The 27,653-nt window shown below is 38.0% G+C and overlaps 1 protein-coding gene across 1 annotated transcript; it reads right to left on the bottom strand.

The window, feature by feature from the left end:
- On the bottom strand, nucleotides 1-27,565 carry IL26 (interleukin 26). The gene is given in 6 exon segments (XM_003405587.3): nucleotides 1-1,037; nucleotides 1,124-1,192; nucleotides 26,963-27,094; nucleotides 27,269-27,325; nucleotides 27,396-27,445; nucleotides 27,448-27,565. Coding segments are annotated over 6 exon segments (513 nt in total). The 3' UTR covers nucleotides 1-950.
- Between the last annotated feature and the right edge of the window lie 88 nt (nucleotides 27,566-27,653).

Here is a 27,653-nt window from a genome sequence, read left to right as displayed (position 1 = left end):
CCCTGCCTGTTCATATCACAGAACATCAAGTCATAGTGCTGAATGTGGCTGGCGGCCCAGACATGCTGCCAGAAACTGCCAGTGCCTTATATGGCAGATTACGGAGAAACAGTCCATTTAAAGCAACACAATGGTCATGCCATTTCGCTTATTTTACTGAAAGGCTAGCTGTCCAAACAAAGCTCTAGACAGTATGATACATTTCCTGTGGTGGAATCTGAACTGCATTTAGACTTTTATTTGCCCTCTATCAACTTTCCTAACTGTACAGCACCCGGAAGAAGCATTATCAAGCTTCAGCATCATTTCAGCTCTGGTTACTTGTGGTCTTTGTGGCTTGGGTTATCAGACAAAGACATTCCCAGTAAATCATTCAAAGCACTTGGTTGGTGTATGTGTCCTATCTGATCTGATCGTTACGCATCACAGTTGATGAAATTCTAGCCTACTGTCATGAAAAAGACACCAAGAGAAAGAAGCACAGTTTAATTGAAATTAACATCTGCTAAGAGCTAAATTCACACTGGGCATACTTAACAATCATCAAGCCTTTAAGTAAACAATGATCATATGCATAGCCATCTACCTACGTCTCAATAACTTATTGTATGCCAGAAATCTGCTATTTTCCCTCTACAAATATTACATGAGCTAACTCAAATTATACACCTTTAAGTTAAATTCATACAATGTACTTGTGAATAAGAAAACATGCTCACAGTGAAAATATTCCTTAAAAATACAAATAATACACTCGTTAGCAAGAATTTGCTTATTTCCAAAACACTATTACATTAAATTCTTCTAGTCTATTCTGAATCATTTTACTTTCTGTCAGTACTCTCCATAGAACTTTTAAAAAGAAATAAATACATGGTTAGAAATGTACTTCTCGTGGTTCTCATAGCATTTCAAAATAACTATCAAATTAATGCACTTGGCTTCTTGATTTACTTTATGCTTTCCAGGAAGTTTTTAATCCAGGAAAGAAGGATTTCCAGTTCACTGATGGCTTTGTAGATTTCTTTATTTCCAATCTGCAGATAAAGTACAAATCAAATGCAGAAATTTTTCATATTTAAAAAAAATTGCAAAATTTTTCATTTATCTTTTATTAGAATACTTACCCCATAAAAAGCTCTTTTATCCTGGTAATGGATTCCCTCTCTCTAGCAGAAGAAGGGCAGAAAATCTAAGAAATCAACAGTAAATACAATAACGTTGTTGAAAAGGCACTAGTAATACTTACCCTTCCATCCATTCAACAAGTATTTGTTGAGCATGTACTATGTGCTGGGCCCTGGATACACACTGGCAAATAAATGATACATGATCTCTGTCCTCACGGAGTTTACAGCCTTATGGGGAAGGCAAATGATCAATAAAGAAACACGCATGAAATAAAATATTGTAAATTATGATAAAGCTTTGTTTGTCATGCGCAAGACTCTACGACTTACAGGGGCAACCTACTTCCAATTGGGTGGACAAGGAGGGCTCCTTTGAAGAAGGACATTTAAAATAAGACCTCAAAAATGAGAAGGAGGCACCTATGTAAGGAAGTAAAGGGAGGTTGAGGGAGGATACACAGGAGAGAATAATTAAGGCAGAGGGAAAGTTTTGCAAAGGCCCTGAGGCAGGAAAAAATTTAGTGCTTTCCTGAAACTGAGAGAAAGAAGGAATGGCTAGAGTGAGAAAGAGAAAGAGGCAAGAGAGATGTGGGCTTAAGTTAGGAGTTGGGATTTTATCATAAGTATAACTCACGGCATGAAGCATGGGGATGACGAGAATAAATTCATTTTTTGAGAAATAACACAGACTTCTCTATACAATGCACAGGACCATGTGCAGGTGTAGATCGCCAGGAGAAAGCACCCAGAAACTTAATGTTAGTTTTAAAATTAGGAGAAGTAGCAGCCTGATGTCTTGAGAAACTGGCTTGTGGGCTGTCTGAGGAATCTGCCAATCTCCTTTGTGGAGATGAATTTTCAAACCCTATCTGATCATTAGAGTCCTTGGGTATCAGAAATGTTTAAGCTCTCAACTACTAGCCAAAAGACTGGCAGCTCAAGCCCACCCAGTGGCACCTCAGAAGACAAGCCTAGCAATCTGCTTCCAAAAGGTCACAGCCTTAAAACCCTATGGAGCAGCTCTACTCTGCACGCATGGGCCCTCCAGAGTCCGAATCAACTTGACGGCAACTAACAACATCTGAGCATAGAAATTGCTTAGGAGTCAAGCATAGATAAATTAATGTCCTGCTCTATTCTCCCATAAATTTCCCATAGGGTTATTTAAAGAGAAAGGAAGAAAAAGTAAGAATGTCTAATTTGTCTATTTAGTTTTCACTCATAAACCTTAGTACTGAAATGGACCATGGAGATTGCAGATGCCAGCTCTTCTCAATTTGCAGGTAGGGAAACCAGCCCAGGTAGTTATATCACTCACCCAAGACTTCACAGGAGGTCCTGCCCTAGTGATAAAATAGCATAGGGCCATGTCAATAAAAATAACAGTTAAAACTCATAAAATTGAAGCAGTTAAAGGAAGAGCCTATTAAAATGTAGGTCAAAAACCATATATGACACAGTAAGGTGGAACTGAAACAAAGTCCACCTCCCAGTCACACTGACGAAGTGTCATCCATTAGTGCAGAGGAATCAAAGAATCTTCCATCATTCCCAGATACCCTACCTATGGTCTATATCAAGAATCAGCAAAGTTTCACTAGATAATAAATATTTTAGGCTTTGCAGGTCAAAAGACAAAACCAAGGATATTATGCAAGAAAGCAAGCAAATTCCTTCAAATCTTTTGTCGACAAAATTCCAAATATAATACTAACTTTTCTTTTGTAATGCAAATATACCAATGAAAGAATGGCATTCTCTTGAAGATAGCATTTCACTTAACTGGAATTCAAAGTTGGTCAGAATCAACTCGACGGCAATGGGTTTGGCTTGTGTTTTGTTTTTTGTATTATCAAATTGATTGCAAATGTTCATCTGTAAAAACCATTCTTAGCTTGCGAGCCATACAAAAACAGGCTGCAGGTCAGATTTGGCCTGTGGATCATAGTTTGCTGACCCCTGGTCTACATGAACAGCAAGGCAAAGGGCTACAATGGTTAGGAGCTCCAGCTTTGAAATCAAGCAGCACTGTGTGGAAACCTTGGTTTTGTCACTAATCAGCTGTGGTGCGATGGATCACCTTTGTGTGGCCTTTCTAGCCATGGTCTTATAACTCTAACCCAAGTGATTGGGTGGGACTGTGCAAATAAGGCAATTGTGGCCCACCAAAAGGGATTGGTTAGTTTTGCCTTAAAAGAGCCAATTCCAGAGCAGAGTGAGAATCCCACCACCACCAAGAAAGAACAGCCATGAGTGGAGAGCCCATACTTTGGACCCAGGATTCCTACACTGAAAAGCTCCTGGAACCAGGAGACAGACAGCTCAAGAAGTGGTGGCAGAGAAATGACAGCAGAAGACCACCGTGAGCTTCCCAGCCCACGGAGCAAGAAAGGTGAGTGCCTGGCGGGCCTCTGGAAACTTATCAGCAGGTGACAAAACAGCTTGTAACACTTGCCTGGGCAGGGCAGAGGCCTAGGGCCAGAGGGAGGTGTGCCTGTGGAAAAAAAAAAGCACAACTGAAAAGACACTGTTCTGATGGAAAAACTACATCGTGAAGTGTTCCTGAGCCTGAACTGTAACCTGTTACTTCCCTAATAAACCCCATAATCATAAATGTTGTCTGTGAGTTCTGTGTGGTCATTGCAATGAATTATTGAACCCAGCAGAGAAGTAGAGAGTGCCACGGGAGGGACAGTTGGTGTCAGAACTGGTAAAGATGGCAGAGAAAGGAGGCATGACTGAACTCCACCTTATAAGAATCAGCTTTGGGGTGTTGATCTTGATTCTACTTCCCCATTATAAAGTTAAAGCAGGTCAGACCCACTCCCACGCCATTTTTACACCAGCTTTAATTTTTTTAAGTAATAGTGGACAAGTTACTTTAACCTTTCTAAGTTTAATTTTCCTCATGTATCAAAAATAATAAAAGTGACCATTTTAAAGGTTGTTTTTTTGTTGTTTTCTTTTTAAGGAATCTATTTTTTTTATGAGATAATACATATATAGTGCGTAGCTTAATGTCTTGCAAATCATAAAACTATTAAATAATAAATGTTGGCTACTATTATTTTTAGAGCCCTGGTGGAGCAGTGGTTAAAAGCTCAGCTGTTAACCAAAAGGTTGGCAGTTCAAATCCACCAGCCACTCCTTAGAAACCCTGTGGGACATTTCTATTCTGTCCTATTGGGTTGCTATGAGTCAGAACCTACTCAATGGCAAGGGGTTAGGTTTTTTATTTATTTGTTTTTGGCGCTATTGCTTCTACATAACATAGCAAATTAAACTTTAAATGTAGTAATTTACAATAAATCCATTTGACATCCTCAAAAAGACCCAAGTAAAGAAGCCCTTTGAAATATTGTTCTATATTGTTGTTGTTAGGTGCTGTCAAGTCGGTTCTGACTCATAGCAACCCCATGTACAACAGAACAAAGCACTGCCTGGTCCTGTGCCATCCTCACAATTGTTGTTATGCCTGAACCCACCGGTATAGCCACTGTGTCAATTCATCTTGTTGAAGGTCTTCCTCTTTTTCACTGAACCTCTACTTTACTAAACATGATGTCCTTTTCCAAGGACTGATCCCTCCTGATATCACGTCCAAAGTATATGAGATACAGTCTGGTTGTACTTCTTCCAAGACAGATTTCTTCATTCTTCTGGTATATTCATTGTTCTTCTCCAACACCATAATTCAAAAGCATCAATTCTTCTTTGGTTTTCTTTATTCATTGTCCAGCTTTCGCATGCATACGAGGTGACTGAAAACACCGTGGCTTGGATCAGGCATGCGTTAGTCTTTTAAAGTGACATCTTTGCTTTTGAACACTTTAAAGATGTCTTTTGCAGCAGATTTGCCCAATGCAATGTATCTTTTGATTTCTTGACTGCTGCTTCTATGGGTGTTGATTGTGGATCCAAGTAAAATGAAATCCTTGATAACTTCAAACTTTTCTCCATTTATCATGGTGTTGCTTATAGATCCTGTTGTGAGGATTTTTGTTTTCTTTGTGTTGAGGTGTAATCCATATTGAAGGCTGTGGTCTTTGATCTTCATCAGTAAGTGCTTAAGTTCTCTTCATTTTCAGCAAGCAAGTCGTGTCATCTGCACAATGCAGGTTGTAAATGAATCTTCCTCCAATCCTGACACCCCATTCTTCCTTATATAGTCCAGCTTCTTGGCTTATCTGCTCAGCATATGGATTGAATAAGTATGGTGAAATGATACAACCCTGACGCACACCTTTCCTAACTTTAAACTACACAGTATCCCCTTGCTCTGTTCGAACAACTCCTTCTAGACCTATTAACAGGTTCCTCACGAGCACAATTAAATATTCTGGAATTCTCATTCTTCACAATGTTATCCATAATTTGTTATGATCCATACAGTCGGATGCTTTTGCATAGTCAATAAAACACAAGTAAACATCTTTCTGGCATTCTCTGCTTTCAGCCAGGATCCATCTTACATCAGCAAAGATATCCCTGTTTCCATGTCCTCTTCTGAATCCAGCTTGAATTTCTGGCACCACTTTTGAATGATCTTCAGCAAACTTTTACTTGCATGTGATATTAATGATGCTGTTCAATAATTTCCCCATTCTGTTGGATCACCTTTCTTTGGAATAGGCATAAATATGGATCTCCTCCAGTCAGGTGGCCAGGTATCTGTCTTCCAAATTTCTTAGCATAGATGAGTGATCACCACCAGTGCTGTATCCTTTTATAGAAACATCTCAGTTGGTATTCTGTCAATTCCTGGGGCCTTGTTTTTCATCAACGCCTTCACTGTAGCTTGGACCTCTTCCTTCAGTACCATCAGTTCCTGGTCATATGCTACCTCCTGAAATGGCTGAATGTCAACCAATTCTTTTTGGTGTAGTGACTCTGTACTTCTTCCATCTTCTTTTGATGCTTCCTGCATCATTTAATATTTTCCCCATAGAATTCTTCAATATTGCAACTCAAGACTTGAATTTTTTCTTCATTTCTTTCAGCTTGAGAAAAGCTGAGCACGTTCTTAGCTTTTGGTTTTCTATCTCCAGGTCTTTGAACACGTCATTATAATACTTTGTTTTCTGGAGACCACTTTGAAATCCTCTGTTCAGCTCTTTTACTTCATCATTTCTTCCATTTGCTTTAGTTACTCAACCTTCAAGAGGAAGTTTCAGAGCCTTTTCTGGTATCCATTTTGGGCTTTTCTTTCTTTCCTGTCTTTTTAACGACTTCTTACTATATTCAGGTGGAATATACTCAAGGCAGTACTTTGGCTCTCATGGATTTGTTCTAATTTTCTTCAGTTTCAACTTGAACTTGCTTATGAGTAATTGATGGTCTGTTCCACAGACAGCCCCTGGCCTAGTTGTGACTGATGATATTGAGCTTTTTCATTGTCTCTTTCTGTAGATGTAGTCGATTTGATTCTTGTGTATTCTATCTGATGAGGTCCACGTGTATAGCCACTGATTATGTTGTTGAAAAAAGGTACTTGCAATGAAGAAGTCTTTGGTTTTGCAAAATTCTATTATGCAATCTCCAGTATCATTTGTATTACCAAGGCCATATTTTCCAACTATGGCTCGTTCTTTGTTTCTAGCTTTCACATTCCAATCACCAGTAATTATCAATGCATCCTGACTGCATGTTTGATCACTTTCAGACTGCAGAAGCTGGTAAAAATCTTCAATTTCTTTATCTTTGGCCTTAGTGGTTGTTGTGTAAATTTGAATGATAGTCATATTAATGGGTCTTTGTAGGCATATGGACATTATCCTATCACTGACAGTGTTGTACTTCAGGATAGATCTTGAAATGCTCTTTTTGACAATGAGTGCAACGCCACTCCTCTTTCAAGTTGTTATTTCTAGCATAGTAGGCCACATGGTTGTCCAATTCAAAATGGCCATTACTAGTCCATTTCAGCTCACTAATGCCTGGGATATCCATGCTTATGTGTTCCATTTCATTTTTGATGATTTCCAATTTTCCTAGATTCATACTTCAGACGTATTTCACGCCCTGATTATTAATGGATGTTTGCAGCTGTTTCTTCTCATTTTCATTCATGCATGACTCAAATTATTCTATATACATACTTAAACCAGATTATTAATAGTAATAATAGGCAACATTTCCTAGGAACTTATTATGTGCCAGGCCTGTGATATGTACTTTATATGGATTCTCTCATGTACTCCTCATCATACATAATAACTTCATGACTCTAACTATCAGAGTCAAGATTGTGTGCCTGAGTGACCAGTTAAACACCTGCTTTTGAGAATACTCTCTGGGAATATTTCCTGTTATACTTCCATCAACTCCTGCTACATGGACTCCTCCTTCCCTGTGAGATGGGCAGAATACTTTAATCTGTCAATAGTGTGTATGTGAATTCACAGAAAAATTTTGTCTTCGTTGTCAATGACGCTAAGTATCTTTTGATAATAATAGTGCCATTGTTCTTCTTGGTATAAAACTTCATTTCCCTCAAAAAAGTAAAATTACTTCACAAGTCTGTTATTTTCCTCACTGTGTTATAAGGTTCCCTCTCTTTCCACAGGCAATAAAATTGTATTATACTAAATGACTACACACTAGTAATGGACAAAGCTCTTAATTCAATACAATCAAAACACAATTACTTCCATTGAGGCAAACCGTGTTCTTAGTTAGTTAAGTAATCTAACCTGGTAGGCTCTGGTCCTACAATTCAAGGCTTAACTTTTCTATGTGAAAACTTGAAGAACCCATTGGTATTTCATTAATCAACAAATAGATTCATTTATTTCTCCAAAGAAAAATGTTCCAGGTGCTGATCTTCATAAATCAGTGCCCAGGTCAATAGGCAGAGAAGTGATCCCACCCACTGTGGACGGTGCCAGCCAGTGTCAGAGAACACAGTCAGAGAATTCATTCATTAAACAACCTTTCATGAAGTGCCTGCTATGTACCAGGCCCTCTGCTGGACACTGAAGATATAAGGATGAGCAAAGCAGAGTCATTAAACAAAATAGCTGTAAATAGGAAAATTAACAACCTACGAGATCAAGATCAGAAGGAAAAAATTCAGCAGTTCCAAAAGCTCTCTATTTTATTTCAATTTCCCTTTAAGGGAAGCCAGAAATACTGAAAAGACTGTTAGGTAAAAACGATCATTGTCAACATTTATTTTGTTAGTATTATGTGCCAGGCATTAATGTAAAGATTTTAATTATATTAGCTCATTCAGGTCTCACTACAATCCTACGAAGTAGTCACTATTAATATCTCCATTTAACAGGTGAGGAGATTGATGTATAGAGGTTACACTGTTCACACAGCAAGTGAAAGTACTGATATCTGAACCTAAGAAGTCTGGCTCCAGTGTCCATATTTATAGCCACTATGACTGGAAGTCCCTGGCTGGTGCGAATGGTTAAAACACTTAGCTGTTAACAATAGGTTGGAGGTTCGAGCCCACCCAGAGGCTCCTTGGAAGAAAGACCTACGTTTTGTTCTGTTGTACATAGGGTCGCTATGAGTCGGATTGGACTTGATGGCACCTAACAACAACAACAACAACATATTTCATTGTATAGTTGCCGTTGCTGAAAAGGAGGCCAGTGGTTTTATCGTGAGCATGGCTGATCTATTTGACAAACTCAACTAAAGCATATATGATCAAGACTAGAGGCAATTTACTAGTGAAAAAAAAAAAAAGTGTCATTGAGTTGATTCCAATTCATAGCTATCTTGTAGGACAGAGTAGAATTGCCACATAGGGTTTCCAAGGCTGTAATGTTTTACGGAAGCTGACTGCCACATCTTTCTCCCCCAGAGAGTCTGTGGGTTCAAACTGCCGACCTTTTGGCTAGCAGCTGAGAGCTTAAACGTGGGTCACCAGGGCTCCTTTAATTTACCAGTAGTGCTAGAATAACTTTTTTCTTTGATGAGTTCAAAGTGTGAAATAATCATGTTAATAAAAAACACAACAGCCTAATTATTCATTAAGTCAACACCTATTTATTGTGTAGTTACAATATGCTGTTGTTGTAGATGCTGTCAATCCAATTTTGACTCAGAGTGACCCCATGTGACACAGTAGAACTTCCCCATAGGTGTTTTGGCTGTAATGTTTACGGAAGCAGATCGCCAGGTCTCTCTCTTGCAAAGCTGCTAAAGCAAAAAAAAAAAAAAAAAAGCCAAACCTGTTGCCCTGGAGTCAATTCCGACTCATAGAAACACTACAGGGCATAGTAGAACTGCCCCAAAGAGTTTCCGAGGACAGCCTGGTGGATTTGAACTGCCAATCTTTTGGTTAACAGCAGTAGCTCTTAACCACTGGGGCCACCAGGGTTTCCAAAGTTGCTAGGTGAGTTCAAACCACCAACTTTTCTAATAGCAGTTGAGCTCTTAACTGTCAGTGCTAAGATCCTCAGGTGGAGCAAACAGTTTGTACTCAACTGCTAACTGAAAGGTTGGAGGTTCAAACCCACCCAATGGTACCCCAGAAGAAAGGCGTGGTGATATGCCTTCTTTAAGATTACAGCCAAGAAAACCTTATGGAGCAGTTCTACTCTGTAACACATGGAGTCCCCATGAATCAGAATCGAATAGGCTGCAACTAACAACAACGGATGTAGAATAGTGTCTGTGCCCATATAGTATTGATTTATTTCATTATTTCATTAATAAAAAGTGTCCTGTGTGATGAAAATTACCTCGGGGCACAAGGAATGGCTCACAATCTACTGAGAGTCAGACCAAAGCAAAACCAAACCTGTTGCGGTGAAGTCGATTCCTACTCATAGCAACCTTGTAGGACAGGGTAGAACTGCCCCATAGGGTTTCCAAGGAGCAGCTGATGTATTCAAACTGCGACCTTTTGGATAGCAGCCAAACTCTTAACCACTGCACCACCTGGGCTCTGTCGAAAGTCAGACAGCTATGAGGAATTACAATACTATGTGATAAATAGTGTAATAGGGGGAGAAAAAAAAAACTGCTCTGGGAGACAGAGAAGGGACAACCAGACGGGGGCATCCCAGCAGGCTTCCAGAAGGAGAAAACAGGTGAATTGCAACTTGAAGCGTGAGTGGGATCCAGCGAAAGGAGCAGGGACAAAGGAAGAGTAGGCAGAGGGAGTGAGATGTTCCGAGGCTGGAGAGAGCAGAGATGGGACACCCTTCAGGTCTCCGCTGAAATCCCTACTAACGGATCTAAGCACCGCCCCACCCCTAGCCCTGCTGCGGCACATCCTGGCGTTTGCTCCTTCACAGCATCCATCATAATCTGAAACTAGCTGAAACTGGTTGAAAGCATGGTCAGTCCTCTCTGGGAGGACAGTGACAATCTCTATCCATTTCCGCCAAACCCAAAGCATCTGGAAGAGTATTCAGCAAATACTAAACTCAAAAACCCACTGCAATGGAGTTGATTCCGACTAGTAGCAACCCTACAGGGCTTCCAAGGCTATAAATCTCTAAGAAAGCTGACTGTCACATCTTTCTTCCTCAGAGCCTCAAGTGGTTTAGAACCGGCGACCTTCCAGTTACCAGTCGATCGCTTTAATCACTGCAGCCACCAGGGTTCCCCGGCAAATACTAGATCCGGAAGAAATGTCTGTTGAGTGAATGAATGAAGAATCAATGGATGAATGAAATGCAAGTATCAGATTACTGGTTCGAGACCCACAAAAGCCTACTGGTTTAATAATAATTTGAAGCACACCATAGGCAACAGTGGTCGTTTGTACCTTTGTTAAAAGCAATTGGATGACCAAATAATTAATACAAACCTTAGTTGTGTCCCCAAGCTTCTAATGTGTTTAAAAAACATACAAATTCCCATTGGGTTTTTTTGGTGGTTTTTTACGACAGCTAAAGCAAAAATGGAAACTTGCTCTCCATCAATAACTCTAATGCAACAAGACCCATGGGTCAGTGTATTAGACAGCTACCTGCTACAGTCCCTCAGACAACTAGTTGAGCATACTATATTCTCACAAACAATGGACTCAATAGGATCATACAATATGACAAACAGATATAGTATTCTCACAGTCAATACATACATAGATACATACCCATTGCCATCAAGTCAATTCTGACTCACAGGAACCCTATAGGACAGAATAGAACTGCCCAATACAGTTTCCAAGGAGCACCTGGTGTATTCAAACTGCTGACCTTTTGGTTAGCAGCTGTAGCTCTTAACCACTATGCCACAAGCGTTTCCATCAGAGTCAATAGGAGAGTATAAAACCATACATAAGATCGTCTGCATTTTACCCATCTAAGCATACAACTTCAGATTACAATCATCTTTACTTATTTTTAAGTTTAGCTAAGTGGCTAAGATAGTTCCTACTCGAGCCACACATGGCCTTGGTTTTCTGAAATGTATATTTTTCCCCAAAATACAAATAATAGTTAAAGGATTAGATTAACAGTTAAATTAATTAAATTTTGTTAAATGACAGCAGATACAGTTTTAAGTAAATCTTGTAAACTAACTTTTGCACAGTTTTTTATTAAGGATTTATAAATAATATCTAAGGTATATTTAAAACAGCAGTTGAGAAAAGTGCCTTAGTACAGCCTGTTTTGAAAACAGACACACACACGAAATTAAATGTCACTTTGGCAAAAGTGCAGGCACTAGGACACCTACACAAAACCATCAAGACCAGGAAACTTAGAAAGAAAAGAATAAAATTAGCATTGTTGGAGGAAAGCATGACTATATTTGCAACCAAGTGTTCATGAAAGGAGGAAAGAATGACTAAGTGTCTCTTTGCAAAACTGAATTCACAAACAGATATTGCTTTTAAAAATCACAAATATTCAACACCAGCATAAATATACATCAGAAGAGTTTACAAAATATTATCTCATTTCTGTATTTCCTATAACTACCAGAGTCATCTGATATTAATATGTTTATATAGTCTCACTTACCTAGAATAATCTTACACCCTCACAGAAAATTTCTCAGTGTTCTAATCATTGAAAAAAGAACTAGAAAAAGTCCTTAAATACCTTGAATGCAAATAAATACTAGTTTAGGGTGACTTTATTGTAGATTTATTTTAATTCTCAGTGTAAATATCATTTATCTGAGTGAATTTATGTAATTTAACACATGAAGAAAACTCCTGAGTGATAGAGCTGTGTCCCATGATTTTGACAGAAAAGTTATATATCATTAAACAAGGAATGACTTTGTCAGCAAAGAGACTGCATAACATAATTAAAGAACGTATTTACCAAGATTAAAACCAATTACTCGCAAATGATCTCTTTTCTTTAAAGTACTACTATAAACTATATGCATTACACGTGGTAATGCTAACATTAAGCACTAAAAAGGCATTTGATCGCTTAAGAGAACCACTCCTTTGGAAATTGTTGGAAAAACGTAATCGAAAAAAGATTAGTGTTCTATGTATGGAAAGCAGTAAGGAAAGGCACTAACAATTTTTCAGAACTACTACGTGCTAGACACCCCCACTTTAACATATTATTTCATTTAACTGTTCCAAGAACTACAAGATGAGATTATTATATTATTGTTAGTCCTTAATAAGTTAGGAAACTGATGCTGAGGGACATCACCAGGGAATTGCAGAACTGGAATTTGAACTTAGATCCATCTGTACTATCAGGCTGCTAAATTCAAAGTCTAATGTACACTCAGAAGTTTAAAAACTAGGATTTTTTAACTTTGCAGTTAACCAAAGAATAAGAGAGTGTTGGTCTCACATTCTAATTCTTGTTTTATTAGTTAAACCAATTGCAATTTTATTAAAAAAAAAAAAATTTTTTTTGAAATCATGAGACTGAATAATTGTCAAGGTTTCATAGGTTGATATGTTAGTTGTAACTGATGATAAAAGTTACTTAGCAAAACCATTACAAAAAATGCCAATACAAATCAAACCTTAAAATAAATTACACACAATCAACAAGAAGAAATATATCTCTCGAATTAGCAATTACTGTTCAGGCTCTAAAAATGTTAATCAAAAAGATGATGAAATCTTGAAAATGAGTGAAATTTTTTTTTTTTTTTCAGTTTAAAGTTTGATCACTAGCAATCAGGCATAATTGTTTTATAAATTCAGATAGTCACCTGTCAAGTTCCCTTTCAAGGCTGAGAATATTTGAGCCCTATAAGAATTTTTTTTTTTTTTTTACTGGGTATAAGAATCTGGAAAATGTTTTCTTGTGTATACATAGGCCAAATTTCCAAGTACCATGGTTAGCAAAGATCATAAAAATAATTTTTTTTTTCTCAGAATAATTGTACCAAATCAGAGCACTATATTGTTAGATCCCGCAAAATGTCTGAATGTTGCCAGAAAAAATGAGATGTCATGCAATTGCAGTGGTACTGGGGATTTCAGACCTTGAGGTCTACCATGATACTTACCATAGTGCTATATCTTAAAAGTGGCTCAAGAAGATACCAGTCTTAGTGGACTTGCAAAGAAGCCCAAAAGCCAGGTAGCTTAAAGAAATCAGAAAAGTTTCATAAAAATTAAAAATAATTTAAGAACATGAGTTAATAAGGATAAAAAATAAAATAAGGATACTAAAGGAAAATGAAGCAAAAATGACAGCAATTCATTGTTCACCTTGGGAGAATGTTAGAAAACCAATTCCTTATACTGAAAATTGGTAAACAAATAAAAAGAATCAAGTATTTATCCTGTATTTTCTTTATATAAATAGTTCCTTAGGACAGCCAAATAGTCACAAGTGCGTTCAGTTTACAGAATTATTCCAGCTTATAAATAAATAGAGAAGGTACAATAGAGCTTAAAAAAATATCATTTTACAAGCCCTTATGAATTAATGGATCTCGATAATAATCATCAGGACTTGCTAACATCACAAAAATAAAGACCATGTGCCTCTCAATGAAAGTACACAACAGTACCTATAAAGTGTTCTTACCAAAGCATCAAGCCTGATTCTGACTGAGTCATTCTATATAATACCAATATATGAGAAATAAACAGAAAAACATATTAAATGACACTATGGAAATGCAATCAGACAGAGAATAAGACAAATGACCCAATTTCTTTAACAGATAAATTCCAAAAAGAATGAAGAGGGAAAAGAGAAGCAGGAGGAGAGAGTGAACAGGAGGAGAAGGAGAAGACAAAGAGAAACATGGAGAGGGAACTTTCAACTAAAAGAAACTTAAAAGATATATTAATCAATTGCAATGTCTAAACCTCGTTTGGATCCTAATTCAAACAAGGTAATTTAGAAAAATTATAAGACAATCAGGATGTTTGAATGCTGACTCAATATTAAGGAATCAATGTTAATATTTTAGGTGTGATAAAGGCAATGTAGTGTGCATTTTTATAAATCTTTTGGAAATAAATAATGAAATAGGATGAAATAATATCATCTCTAGTATTTTCTACCAAGCAATCCAGGGTAGGAAGAATTGCAGGGGTGGGCTGGAGGTGCAGATGAATCAAAACAATCTGGATGATGTTTCCTATTCTCTCTCTGGTTTTGAATATGCTTGAAATTTTCAATAATAAAAAAATAGTGAATAAAGCATGGTTAACAATAAGCAACATAACAGATGAAGCAAGAGGGACCATATTTACATTCCTAACTGAAAGAACTAAAAAATATATGAAACAATAGTTTACAATATCTTAGACATAAGGCAAGAAAAGAAGCAAATAAGGTGGCCCTACTATTTCCCCAGCTTTACTAACCTAACTTCATGGATAGGTTTTGCAAGTTGGAGAATTGGGAGGGAAAATTACAGGTGGAAGCCAGCACTCTTATTTAGCTCAGGACAGAGTACCAGGAAGGAGAAAGCTCCAGATACCTGCAGAAGGGTCCCCTTGAGTCTTCAGCTGAGAACTGATCAGAGGATGCATGTGAGGAAACTACCCAGGGAAAGAACCACCAAGAGTGCTTAGAAAAACAATCCCCAGAACTCACAAATAAACTGAAATAATTCTTGTTGCCACCAGCCAGAGTAGAAAAGCTTATAAATCACAGGGAACTGAGTAGAGTTCACAGAAATATATTGTTTCAGTGGAAGTGCAAAACTAGCACTAGACTAAACATTGCTTTTGTTTTGCTTAACAAAACTTAAAAACAAGATCTGAATGGACAAATCTGTTTTCAAGTAATTTAAGTGGATTGTAGAACAAAGCTCAGTAATATTTCCAAGAACACTAAAATATCCAGGACACAATGAGGTAAAATGCACAATGCCTCGCATTCAATCAAAAGCTGCCAGACACGAAAAGAAGTAAAAACATTTTACAGTGTGGAGTAAAATGAATTAATTGAAACCAGTGTAAAACGTCACAAATGTTAGAATTAACAGACAAGGATATTAAAAGAGTCACTATAACTCTATTCCCTATGTCTTAAAAGCACAGGAAAGATAAAACATGTTAAATACAGAAATGGAAAATATCTTAAAAAGACCCAATAAAAAGACTTCTGGGAATAAAATCTATAATGTCCCAGGTGAAAAATGAACTGAATGGGATTAATAGCAGATTCGACATTGTAGAAGAAAAGATTAGTTAAACACGTAATGATAGAAACTTTCAAAATGAAACACTGAAAAAAGAAATAAACACAGCATTAATGTGTTATGGGACAACTTAAAATGGCCTAATATAGGTATGATTTGAGTCCCAAGAAGAGAGGAGATAGAAGGGGGTAAAGAAATTGTTTTGAAAATATAATAGCTGAAAATTTTCCAAATTTGATGGAAACTATAAACTCACACATACAAGAAACTCAACAAATCCTAAACATAAGAAACATGAAAGAAACTACAGCAATGCACATTATATTCAAATTGCTTTTAAAAAGTGATAAAAAGTAAATCTTCAAAAAAAAGAGAGGGGAGGGAGGCATATGACATACAGAGGAACAAAAAAAGAGAATGGGAGTAGATTTCTTCTCAGAAAAAATGTATGCCTAGACACCCTGAAGCAACATATTGAAATTATTGAAAGAAAAAATGCTATAAACCTAGAGTTCTGTACAGCAAAAAAAAAAAAAAATTTTTTAAATAAAAGGGAAACTAGAACAACTGGGTGCCCACATGCAAAAAAGTGAATCTGGAGAGAAAGGCTAGATCCTTTGCAAAAAATAAATGGATCAGGGGGTGAAGCCAACAAGGGGCTATAGATAAAAGTACCATGCCATCTCCCCACAGTAAAAACCTGAATAAGTAAAACAGAGACAAACATCAATCCTGGAACCCTAAGTGTCAAATGAAGAGATAAAGAACTCAGCCAAGCACCAAAAGGAATAAGAAACTGACAGAGAACAGAGAGCCAGGAGATACGAGCAGAGGTCGCCTTTCAGCTAACGCAGCACGAATACGCCATCTTGAACTCCTGTTGGAGATCGGCAGACAGGGCAGCCTTCATGGAGTTCACAGAAGTAGAGTACCTGGTAACCAACGATACACTCTTTCCTGCTCCCCACTCTTCTTCCCTCTGCTCAGACTCCACCCCTTCTTAGTGGGCCAAGGTCACGTGACAGGGAGGCACCAGCTCTGTGCCACTTGGATTTGCCCTGCCCACACCAGCCAGCTCCTTCAGTGCCATTTGTTTTGTTGCTCCTCTTGCTTTTTTCAGCTTCTTTTGGTTTCTCACCTCCTCCCACTCCATTCTCTTGAACACCTGGCTCCATGTGCATTTTTGCTTCTTCTTGACAGTCTGTGAAGCACCGCTCCACTGAGGAACTGCTTCCTCTGTCCATGCCACCACACTGGTGGGATTCCTGGAGCGTTTTTTTTTTTTTTGTGTTGTTCTTTTTGTTCTTTATTTCTCAGTTTCTTGTCTCTCTCTACTTTCTCTCTTTTCCTGTCTCCTGAATACCTGGTGCTGTGTGCCATCTCTGCCCCTTCTAGACAGACTGTACCCTGAGGCCTGGGAGCCACTTCCCCGGTTGCCAGTGGGATCCTTGGGGACATTTCTCTCCCTATCTTTTTTTTTTATTTTGTTTTTCTTTTTTCCATTTTGTTTTTCTTCATTTCTTAGTTTCTTGTCTCTCCATTCCAACAGTAGTCTCCCTCAGCATTTTTTTTTTTATTGGCTCCTGCTTTTCTCTCCTCTCTCTTCTTTCCCATACCCAAATTAGCTCCACACATCACAACCTCCCCCCTCCCTCCTGCCTATTTGCACCATGCGCTGAACATCGCATTCCCAAGCAGCACATGGCCTACTGGAACCTGACCTGCACTGGCCCTGGCCCACCTTGTTGGCCCCAGTACGTGCCACAAACAACCCATTCCAGCCCCTCCCCTTCAGCTGGACCTACCGTGCTGCACCATAGCTGAGCAACTGGCCCCGTTCATTGAACAAGAAGGTAAAAAGTATTGTGCTCACAGGCAAGAAAACAACAAAGAATGTACAGCCTGCCTGCTCAGACATGACCAAATAAAACAAAAAAGCTGGACAAAACAAACAAATCTGCAATCAATAAATGAAGAGAATAACTACCGAATGTCCTGAAGGAAGCAGACAATATATAAAAACATATTTTAAAAACAGGACAGGATGGTTCCAGTAGGCATTCAAAACAAAACACCAGAGGACTTTCCAGTAGAAGAAAAGGCACTGGAACTATCTGATAAGGAATTTGTATCTCTAATTTTTTATTTTAATATTCAGAGTCAGGCAAGAGTTGAAGCAAAAACCAGACAAAAATGAGAAAAAAATAGACAAATTCATGGAAAAAGCAGACAAATTCATGGAAAATACATAAAAAAGAATGGAAGAATTCAAGAAAATAAAATAGGAACAAACTGTCAAAATAAGTCCACAGCTAGGAATCATACAAAACCACAATTAGAAACCGAAACATAAACAAGGTTTCAGAAATCGACAGTGTCATAGAAGATCTGAGGACCTGGTTTGAAACAACGGAAGACAGGATCAGCAAAATTAAAGACAAATACTTGGATACGACTTTATTTGTGGAAGAATCAGAGAAAAGAATGAAGAAAAATGAGGAAACCCTGAGAACAACGTGGGATACAATCAAAAGCAAAAATATGCATGTGATTGGAGTTTCAGAACAGGGAGAGAAAACAAAAAACACAGAGAGGATCATTGAAGACTTGTTGAGAATCTGAACAGATCCATGACAAGAGATTGAAAACATTAAAAAATAAAATAAACTCCCAATAAAAAAAAAAAGCCTTAGTCCAGATGGCTTCACTGGGGAATTCTACCAAACATTCAGAGAAGAGCTTACACCAGTACTATTCAAAATATTTCAGAACATAGAAAAAGAATTCTATGAAGCCAGTATGACCCTGATACCAAAACCGGGCAAATAACACCACAAAAAAAGAAAATTACAGAGCAATATCTCTGTAATATAGATGCAAAAATTCTCAACAAAATTCTAGCCAGTAGAATTCAGCTTCGTATCAAAAAAATAATACACCATGGCCAAGTAGGATTCATACCAGGTATGCAAAGATGGTTTAACATTAGCAAATCAATCAACGTAATCCACTACATAAATAAAAGAACCACATGATCATCTTAATTGACACAGAAAAGGCATTTGACAAGGTCCAACATCTATTCCTGATGAAAACTCTCAATAAAACAGGTTTAGAAGGGAAATCTCTCAACATAATAAAGGGCATTTTGTTGAAGGTTGCTTTGTGGCCTAAGATGTGGTCTATACTGGAGAATATTCCATGTGAGTTGGAAAAGAATGTGTACTTTGAATTTGTTGGGTGGAATGTTCTGTATATGTCTGAGTTCAAGTTGGCTGATTGTGACCTTTAGGTCTTTTATATCTTTGTTGAGTTTCTTTCTAGATGTTCTGTCCTTTATCGAGAGTGGTATGGGGAAGTCTCTTACTATTATTGTGGAACTGTCAATTTCTCTTTTCAGTGCTGTTAGAGTTGGTTTTATGTATTTTGGAGCCCTGTCATTGGTTGTGTAGATATTTATTATGGTTATGTCTCCATGATGGGTCATCCCTTTAATCATTATATACTGCCCTTCTTTATCTTTTATGATGGGTTTTGTTTTAAAGTCTGTTTTATCTGCTCTTTTTTTGATATCTGTTTGCTTGATATATTTTTTTCCATCCTTTGATTTTTAATAAATTTATATCTTTGTTTCAGGAAACCATGGTGGTGTAGTGGTTAAGCGCTACAGTTGCTAATCAAAAGGTCCACAGTTCAAATCCACTAGGTGCTCCTCGGCAACTCTATGGGGCAGTTCTACTCTGTCCTTTAGGGTCGCTATGAGTTGGAATCAACTTGGATTCAGTAGGTTTAGTTATTTTTTGGATTATACAAAACCAACAGGCAACATGATTCTTAATGGAGAGAGGCTGAAAACATTTCCCTTGAGAACGGGAACAAGACAAGGATACCCTTTATCACCACTACTATTTAACATTGTGCTGGAAGTCCTAGCTAGAGCAGTAAGGCAAGAAACAGAAATAAAGGGCACCAAATTGGTAAGGAAGAAGTAAAACTGTCTGTATTTGCAGATGACATGATATTATACATAGAAAACCCAAAAGACTCCACAAGAAAACTACTGGAACTAATAGAAAGATTCAGCAGAGTAGCAAGATACAAGATAAATACACAAAAATATGTTGGATTCCTACACACCAATAAAGAGAATGATGAAAAGGAAATCAGGAAAACAATACCATCTATAATAAAAACCAAACAAGAACACTACAAAACACTACTGAAAGAAACCAAAAGGGATCTACATAGAAGGAAAAAAATACATGCTCATGGATAGATAGATTCAACATTGTGAAAATGACAATTCTACACAAAGCAATATACAAATACAATGCAATCCCAATCCAAATACTAACAGCATTCTTTAAAGAGATGGAAATCTAATCATTAACTTTATATGGAAAGGGAAGACGCCTCGAATAAGTAAAGCACTATCGAAGAAGAATAAAGTAGGAAGATGCACGCTACCTAATCTTAGAACCTACTATACATCTATTGTAGTCAAAGCAGCCTTGTACTGGTACAACAACAGATACATTGACCAATGGAACAGGATTGAGAACCCATATGTAAATCCATCCACCTATGGTCACCTGATCTTCAACAAGGGCCCAAAGTCCATCAAATGAGGAAAAGACAGTCTTTTTAACAAATGGTGTTGGCAAAACTGGATGCCTAGCTCCAAAAAAAAATGAAACAGGACCCATACCTCACTCCATACACAAAAACTAATTCAAAATGGATCAAAGACCTAAATATAAAACCCAAAACTATAAAGATCATGGAAGAAAAAATAGGATCAACACTAGAAGCCGTAATTCACGGTATTAACAGGATACAAACCATAACTAACAACACACAAACTCCAAAAGATAAGCTAGATAACTGGGATTTTCTAAAAATTAAACACCTATGCTCAAGAAAAGACTTCGCCAAAAGAGAAAAAGAAAACCTACAGACTGGGAAAAAAAATTTGGCTATTACAAATCTGACAAGGCCTAATCTCTAAAATCTACAAAAAAAAACTCCAACATCTCCGCAACAAAAAGACAAATAATCCAATCTAAAAAACGGGCAAATGAAATGAACAGACACTTAACCAAAGAAGACATTCAAGCAGCTAATAGACACATGAGGAAATGCTGGTGATCACTAGCCATTAGAGAAATGCAAATCAAAACCACAATGAGATACCATCTCACCAACGTTACCGGCACAAATCAAAAAGACAGAAAATAACAAATGTTGGAGAGGCTGCAGGGCGATTGAAACTCTTATGCACTGCTGGTGGGAATGTAAAATCGTACAATCATTTTGGAAAATGATATGGCACTTCCTTAGAAAGCTAGAAATAGAAATACTATATGATCCAGCAATCCCCCCACTCCTAGGAATATATCCTAGAGAAATAAGAGCTGTCACACAAATATACGTATGCACATTCATGTTCATTGCAGCATTGTTCACAATAGGAAAAAGATGGAAACAACCTAGATCCCCATCAACAGATGAATGCATAAACAGACTATGGTACATACACACCATGGAATACTACACAATCTTAAAGAACAATGCTGAATTTATAAAGCATCTCACAACATGGATGAATCTGGAGGGCATTACACTGAGTGAAGTAAGTCAATCACGAAATGACAAATATCCTATCAGACCACCACAAGGTTTACACATAAAAAGAAATAATCTTTGATGGTTACGAGGGAGGGATGGGATAGGGATGGAAAAACACTAACAGACAGTAGATAAGTGGTAACTTTGGTGAAGGGTAAGACAGTACACAATACTGGGGAAGCCAGCACAACTTGTCCAAACCAAAGTCATGGAAGCTCCATAGACACAATCAAACTCCCCGAGAGACTGAATTACTGGGCTGGGGGCTGTAGGGGAATATCTAGCTCAATTGGCATAACATAGTTTATTAAGAAAATGTTCTACATTCCACTTTGGTGAGTAACATCTGGGGTCTTGAAAGCCTGTGAGTGGCCATCTAAGATAATCCACTAGTCTCACCTCTTTGGGAGCAAGGGAGAATGAAGAAAACTAAAGACACAAGGGAAAGATTAGTCCAAAGGACTAGGGGACCACAACCACCACAGCCTCGACCAGCCTGAGTCCAGTACAACTAGATGGTGCCCTGCTACCACCACTGACTGCTTTGACGGGGATCACAGTAGAGGGTCCCAGACACAGCTGGAGAAAATTGTAGAACAAAATTCTTATTCAAAAAGAAAGACCAGACTTACTGGTCCGACAGAGACTGGAGAAACCCCGAGAGTATTGCCTGCCCCTGGACACCCTTTTAGCTCAGTAATGAAGTCACTCCTGAGGTTCACCCTTCATCCAAAGATTAAGCAGGCCCATAAAACAAAACGAGACTAAAGGGGCACACCAGCCCAGGGGCAAGGACTAGAAGGTAGGAGGGGACAGTAAAGTTGGTAATAGGGAATCCAAGATTGAGAAGGGAGAGTATTGACATGTCATGGAGTTATTAACCAATGTCATAAAACTTATATGTGTACTAACTCTTTAAGAAGAAGCTAGTTTGTTCTGTAAACCTTCATCTAAAGTACAATAAAAATAAATAAATGGATCAAAGCCCTAAATGTAATACATACATCTATACAACTTCTAGAAGATAACATAAGAGAAAATCTAGGTGACTTTAGGTATGGCAGTGACTTTTTAGATACAACCACAAAAGCATGATCCCAAACCATAAAATAAAAAAATTATGAGTTAGACTTTATTAAAATTAAAAACATCTGCTCTGCGAATGACACAGTTAAGAGGATGAAAAGACAAGCCACAGACAGGGAGAAAATATTTGCAAAACACAAATCTGCTACAGGACTTGTATCAAAAATATACAGAGAATTCAAACAATTCAACTACAAAATAGGCAAAAGATCTAAAAAAGAACTTCACCAAAGAAGATACACAGATAGCAAATAATCATACGAAAAAAACGCTCAGCATCATATGTCATTGAAGCCAAAACCAAACCAAACCCATTGCCCTCAAGTCTATTCCAACCCTGAGTGACCCTATTGGACCAAGTAGAACTGCCCTATAGTGTTTCCAAGGAGCTGCTGGTGGATTCGAACTGCCAACCTTTTGGTTAGCAGCAACAGTTCTTAACCATTCCACCACCAGGGCTCTGATATGTCATTTAGGGAATTGCAAATTAAAACAACAATGATAAACTACTACACACTTATTAGAATGCCTAAAATCCAAAATACTGACAACAACAAATGCTGACAAGGAAGTGGATTACCAGGAATCCTCATTCATTGCTGACGGGAACACGAAATGATACAGCCACTTTGGAAGATGGTCTGTCAGTTTCTTAGAAAGCTAAACATAAGCTTAGCATAAGATCAAGCAATCAAGACCAAATGAGAGGAAAATATATGTCCACATAAAAGTGTACACGTAAATATTTGTAACAGCTTTGTTGATAATTGCCAAAAATTGGAAACAACAAAGATGTCCTCCAATAGGTAAATGGATAAACTGTGGCACATCCATATAAGGGAGTATTTTTCAGTGAAACAAATAAATGAGCTATCAAGCTATAAAAAGATGTAGAGAAACCTTAGCATATTGCTAAGTCAAAGAAGCCAGTCTGAAAAAACTACATTCTGTATGATTTCAGTATATGACATGCTGGAAAAGGCAAAACTATAGAGACAGTGAAAACATCAGTGGTTTCCAAGGATTCAGGGGTGGAGGGGTGAGGAATGAAGGGGTACGGCACTGGGCGTTTTCAGGACAATGAAACTGTTCAGTATGGGACTGTCATGGTGGAGACATGACATTATGTACTTGTCAAAACCCATAGGGCTATACAACACAAAGAGTGACCCCTATATGGACTTTAGTTGATAATAATGGGTCAATATTGTTCAGGAATTGTAACAAATAGCCCCTACCAATGTAAGACGTTAATAACTGGAAGAAACTGTGTGCAGAGGGGAATAGGGTATATGGGAACTCTCTGTACTTTCTGCACAGTTTTCTGTAAATCTAAAACTGCTCTAAGAAGTAAAGCATATTTAGAAAAAGAAAGGTTGGAGGTCCTCAGAAGAAAGGCCTGGAGATCTACTTCTGAAAAAATCAGCCATTGAGGCTTTTTTTGTGTGTGAAATATCTTCTCTGACATACATGGAGTAGTCATAAGTTGGAATGGACTCAACAGTAACGGGTTTAATTATTTTCCATATATTGGCTGTTTATACACTATGCTTAGTGTCCATTTTTAGTTAAGAAAATATCACATTTAAATTAATGTTGCCTACTTCTTTTTCACCACTTCATGTTGGAAGAAGTGCAACCAGAATGCTCTTTAGAGGCAAGGAGGGCAAGACCGTGTCTTACATACTTCCGACACGTTGTCAGGAGGGATGAGTCCCTGGAGAAGGACATCATGCTTGGCAAAGTACAGAGTCAAAAAGAGGAAGACCCTCAACGAGGTGGATTGACACAGTGGCTGCAACAATGACCTCGAGCATAACAACGATTGTAACGATGGTGCAGGACCGGGCAGTGTTTCGCTCTGTTATGCGTAGGGTCGCTATGAGTCGGAACCGACTCAACGGCACCTAACAACAACAACACTTCATGCTTTATAACTTCTCACTGGTAAACTCTGCCCCAGCTACTAACTTAGAGTTCTACATAGACAGATGCTCAGTAAATTTATATTAAACAGCAGCCTCTGCTGGCAAAAATACAAAAGTATGACTGGCCAAAAGATTAAACACTATTTTCCTAAAGCAATGTCTGAGGAGATTTTCTAAAGCTCAGGTTATTCCTATCACTTTCTTTTTTACAGTTTCACAGGAGTTCTTGGTTTACCCCAGGGCATAAACTCCATAGCTTGTGAGACAAAGTAACAGAAGCTAACAATGGTAGATTTGAGATGGGAGAATGTAATAAAGAAAGCACAAAATTAGGTGGGTTTTGGGGACGTAGTGGCTAAGCATTCGGCTGCTAACCGGAAGGTCGGCAGGTTGAACCCATCAGCTGCTCCTAGGGAGAAAGATGTGGCAGTCTACTTCCGTAGGCCTCAGAAACCCTACAGAGCAGTTCTACCCTGTCCTATAGCGTCGCTGTGAGTCAGGATCTCGGCGGCAAAGGGTTTGGTTTTGGTGTTGATTGGATGATGTGTTCGTATTTGGCCATAAGGGGGAGCCAATCACTTTGGTAAGCCAAAACAACTAGCCAGAAAGTGCCACTCTGCTTGAAATTACTGTGGCTCAAGTCCTAAAAAAGCATTTCAATTAATAGATTTACATCTTTTTGGAGAAAAAAAATATATTCTTAAAAGCTGCTTCAAAAAATCCAAAGTTCCTAGACAGATCTATATTTTCTAAGCTTTTTATTTTATTATTTCTTTTGGAATACTCCTCGTTTGGATTATAACTAACTCTTTGAGTCAGGAAATAGAATCAGTGGTAGAAACAGATGTGAATTTGGGTGTTTGAGGTGTCCAGATACACTGTATTGTGTATACCACATGAGAATTTCTTCTAGTGCTTAATCATGATTAACAAATTTCACTTGTAATGACATTAAATAGGATGGCTAATACGCCTAAACAGAGGAACCAAGGACTCTAGCATAGAGGGAAATAGGAGGAACTTTTTAGAAATCCCATTCCTAAAAGGCTGCAGAGGCTCCCTGTCCTTCAGATACTGAATTGGGAAGGACTCTGTTGTCCCTTTGTATGACTTCCCCCAAGCCTACAGTGATTGCCATAGTTTTCATAATTCTCCCCAGTATTGAGTCTTTCAGTCTCTTCCTCTCAGAGTCTTTAGTGACAAAAACTCTCTCTTACTGGGGTGATAATAAATAACCTAATCAGCTGGTCATAAAGGAAAAATAAAATTAAATAGTTATTCAACTTAAATTTAAGAGAATATTTGTAACAATTCACTGCCTTAATAACATAGCTTTATAGGTTAAATGGAGCCCTGGTGGCGCAGTTGTTAAGAGCTCAGCTGCTAACTAAACGGCTGGCAGTTTGAATCCACCATCTGCTCCTTGGAAATCCTATGGGGCAGTTCTACTCCATCCTGTAGGGTTGCTATGAGTTGAAATTCATTCAACAGCAACAGTTTGGTTTTTGATGGGTTAAGTATAGAATAAACCAAAGTTAAATGTTGATCTTTCCATTATTTCAGGGAAAAGAATATGGTCCAGACCATTATCCCTGTGTTCTACGAAGTGGTACTAGTTTGTAATTTTTATTGTTGCTAGTTTAATGGAATATGAGAGTTTATGAAAGACCATATCACCTAAGCCCCCCGAAAAGAAAAAAACTTCAGTATGAACTAACCAAAGAAAAAGAGAAGGTAAACTTGCCAAAAACTTTTACCTAACTGACCATCTCACACTCGAATGTGCCACTGTACTATGTGCTAGAATTTGGGTTACTGGGCACTTAATGGACCCAAGAAGAAGACATTCTAACTTTTAATGGAAAATCCACCTGCAACTGCCCAGTATTAAAGTCTCAATTACCATGATTTCCAAGGGAAGAAAATTCCTCACCTGGCACCCCAAGAACAACCCCACCTTGCACGATCTGCAAGGCACAACCGCAGGAGGCTGGAGGGAATGTATGTGGATCCCAAACAAGGTCACACAGAGGCAATTCCTGTAACATTGCACAGAGCCTAGGTTTTTTTTTTTTTTTTTTCCTTTCCCTTCACTGGTCTATTATTAATGTGGATGTTTTGTAGAAATGTGGTCACTTTTACCTCCTTAGTTAATTCACCGTTGCTTTCTGTGACAATGACATTACTATAACTTCAAATAATTCAGATATCGAAGAAGACATACCCCTCTCTTTTTTTATTTTTGTTTTGCCCAAGACTTTTTTTTGGTTTTTGGTATGCCTTAAAAAGGGGCCCTGGTGGCACAGTGGTTAAGCGTTTGGCTGCTTATCAAAATGTCACAGTTCAAATCCACTAGCCACTCCTTGGAAACTCTATGGGGGCAGTTCTACTCCGTCCTGTATGGTTCCTATGAGTCAGAATCAACTTGATGGCAGTGGGTATGGATATGCCTTAAAAAGGGTACCACTATAAAACTTATATAAATAGATAAGAAAAAGACAATTAAAAACTCTTATTATGGGACTTTAAAGAAGAAAGAAAGAAAAATAACAGTCTAGAATAGTGCCTGGCACACAGTTGGTGCCCAAGAAATATTTGTTAAATAAATGAATGGATTACTTGGAAATCATATGATGAGGGAATGATTATATGCATATTGCTGCCCATACTTACACAGCGACTTGGTTTCTGCCTAAGGCTATGAAAGTCTTCCACAAAGTGTATTTCCTTGCAAACTTGTAATTGGAGGTGACCAAAAACATCTTCCGTGAAGAAGGACAGTTATTCTTGAAATTGGCAATTTTTCTATAAATAAGATATAAGATATTGCATAAGGTAAACCATGAATAGTTTTATTTTTTAAACGTCACTGACACGCCCCCTGATTATTATGTAACGACCATCTGAAAAAATAAAACTGCAGGAAAAAAAACATCAAACAAGTAGAAAAGTGAAAAAGAGAAAGACTTTCTGGCTTACCGTAAACAGCTTTCTTGTTTTCTTTTTTAGTAGTCTTATATTTTTGACGCGATCTTCCTAGAATAAATCAAAGAGAACCAAGTTTTATACAGGATCATGAGTGTTCTACGGAGTGCCTGATACTTACTGGAATTGTTGCTTTGAGCCACGTCGCCTTGACAAAGAGGCCGTCCACACTTGGGTCAAGGTCGCCTTTGAGCAGCAAGTTTTGGTGCAGGAAGGTGGCTTGTGCTTGGCAATGGCAAGAGACAGAGTGACAAATAGCAACCCAGACCTCAAACTGCAATTCACCCACATTTCTCTCTGCCCTAGTCTGAGCTCTTGTCACTAACAGCAGCCAGACAGCTACTTGTGTTGGTTAGATAATAGGATAACCTACTTATTT

Source organism: Loxodonta africana, chromosome 4, assembly GCF_030014295.1.
Source record: "Loxodonta africana isolate mLoxAfr1 chromosome 4, mLoxAfr1.hap2, whole genome shotgun sequence".
Lineage (NCBI taxonomy): Eukaryota > Metazoa > Chordata > Mammalia > Proboscidea > Elephantidae > Loxodonta > Loxodonta africana.
This window is presented reverse-complemented; position numbering and strand designations above follow the sequence as displayed.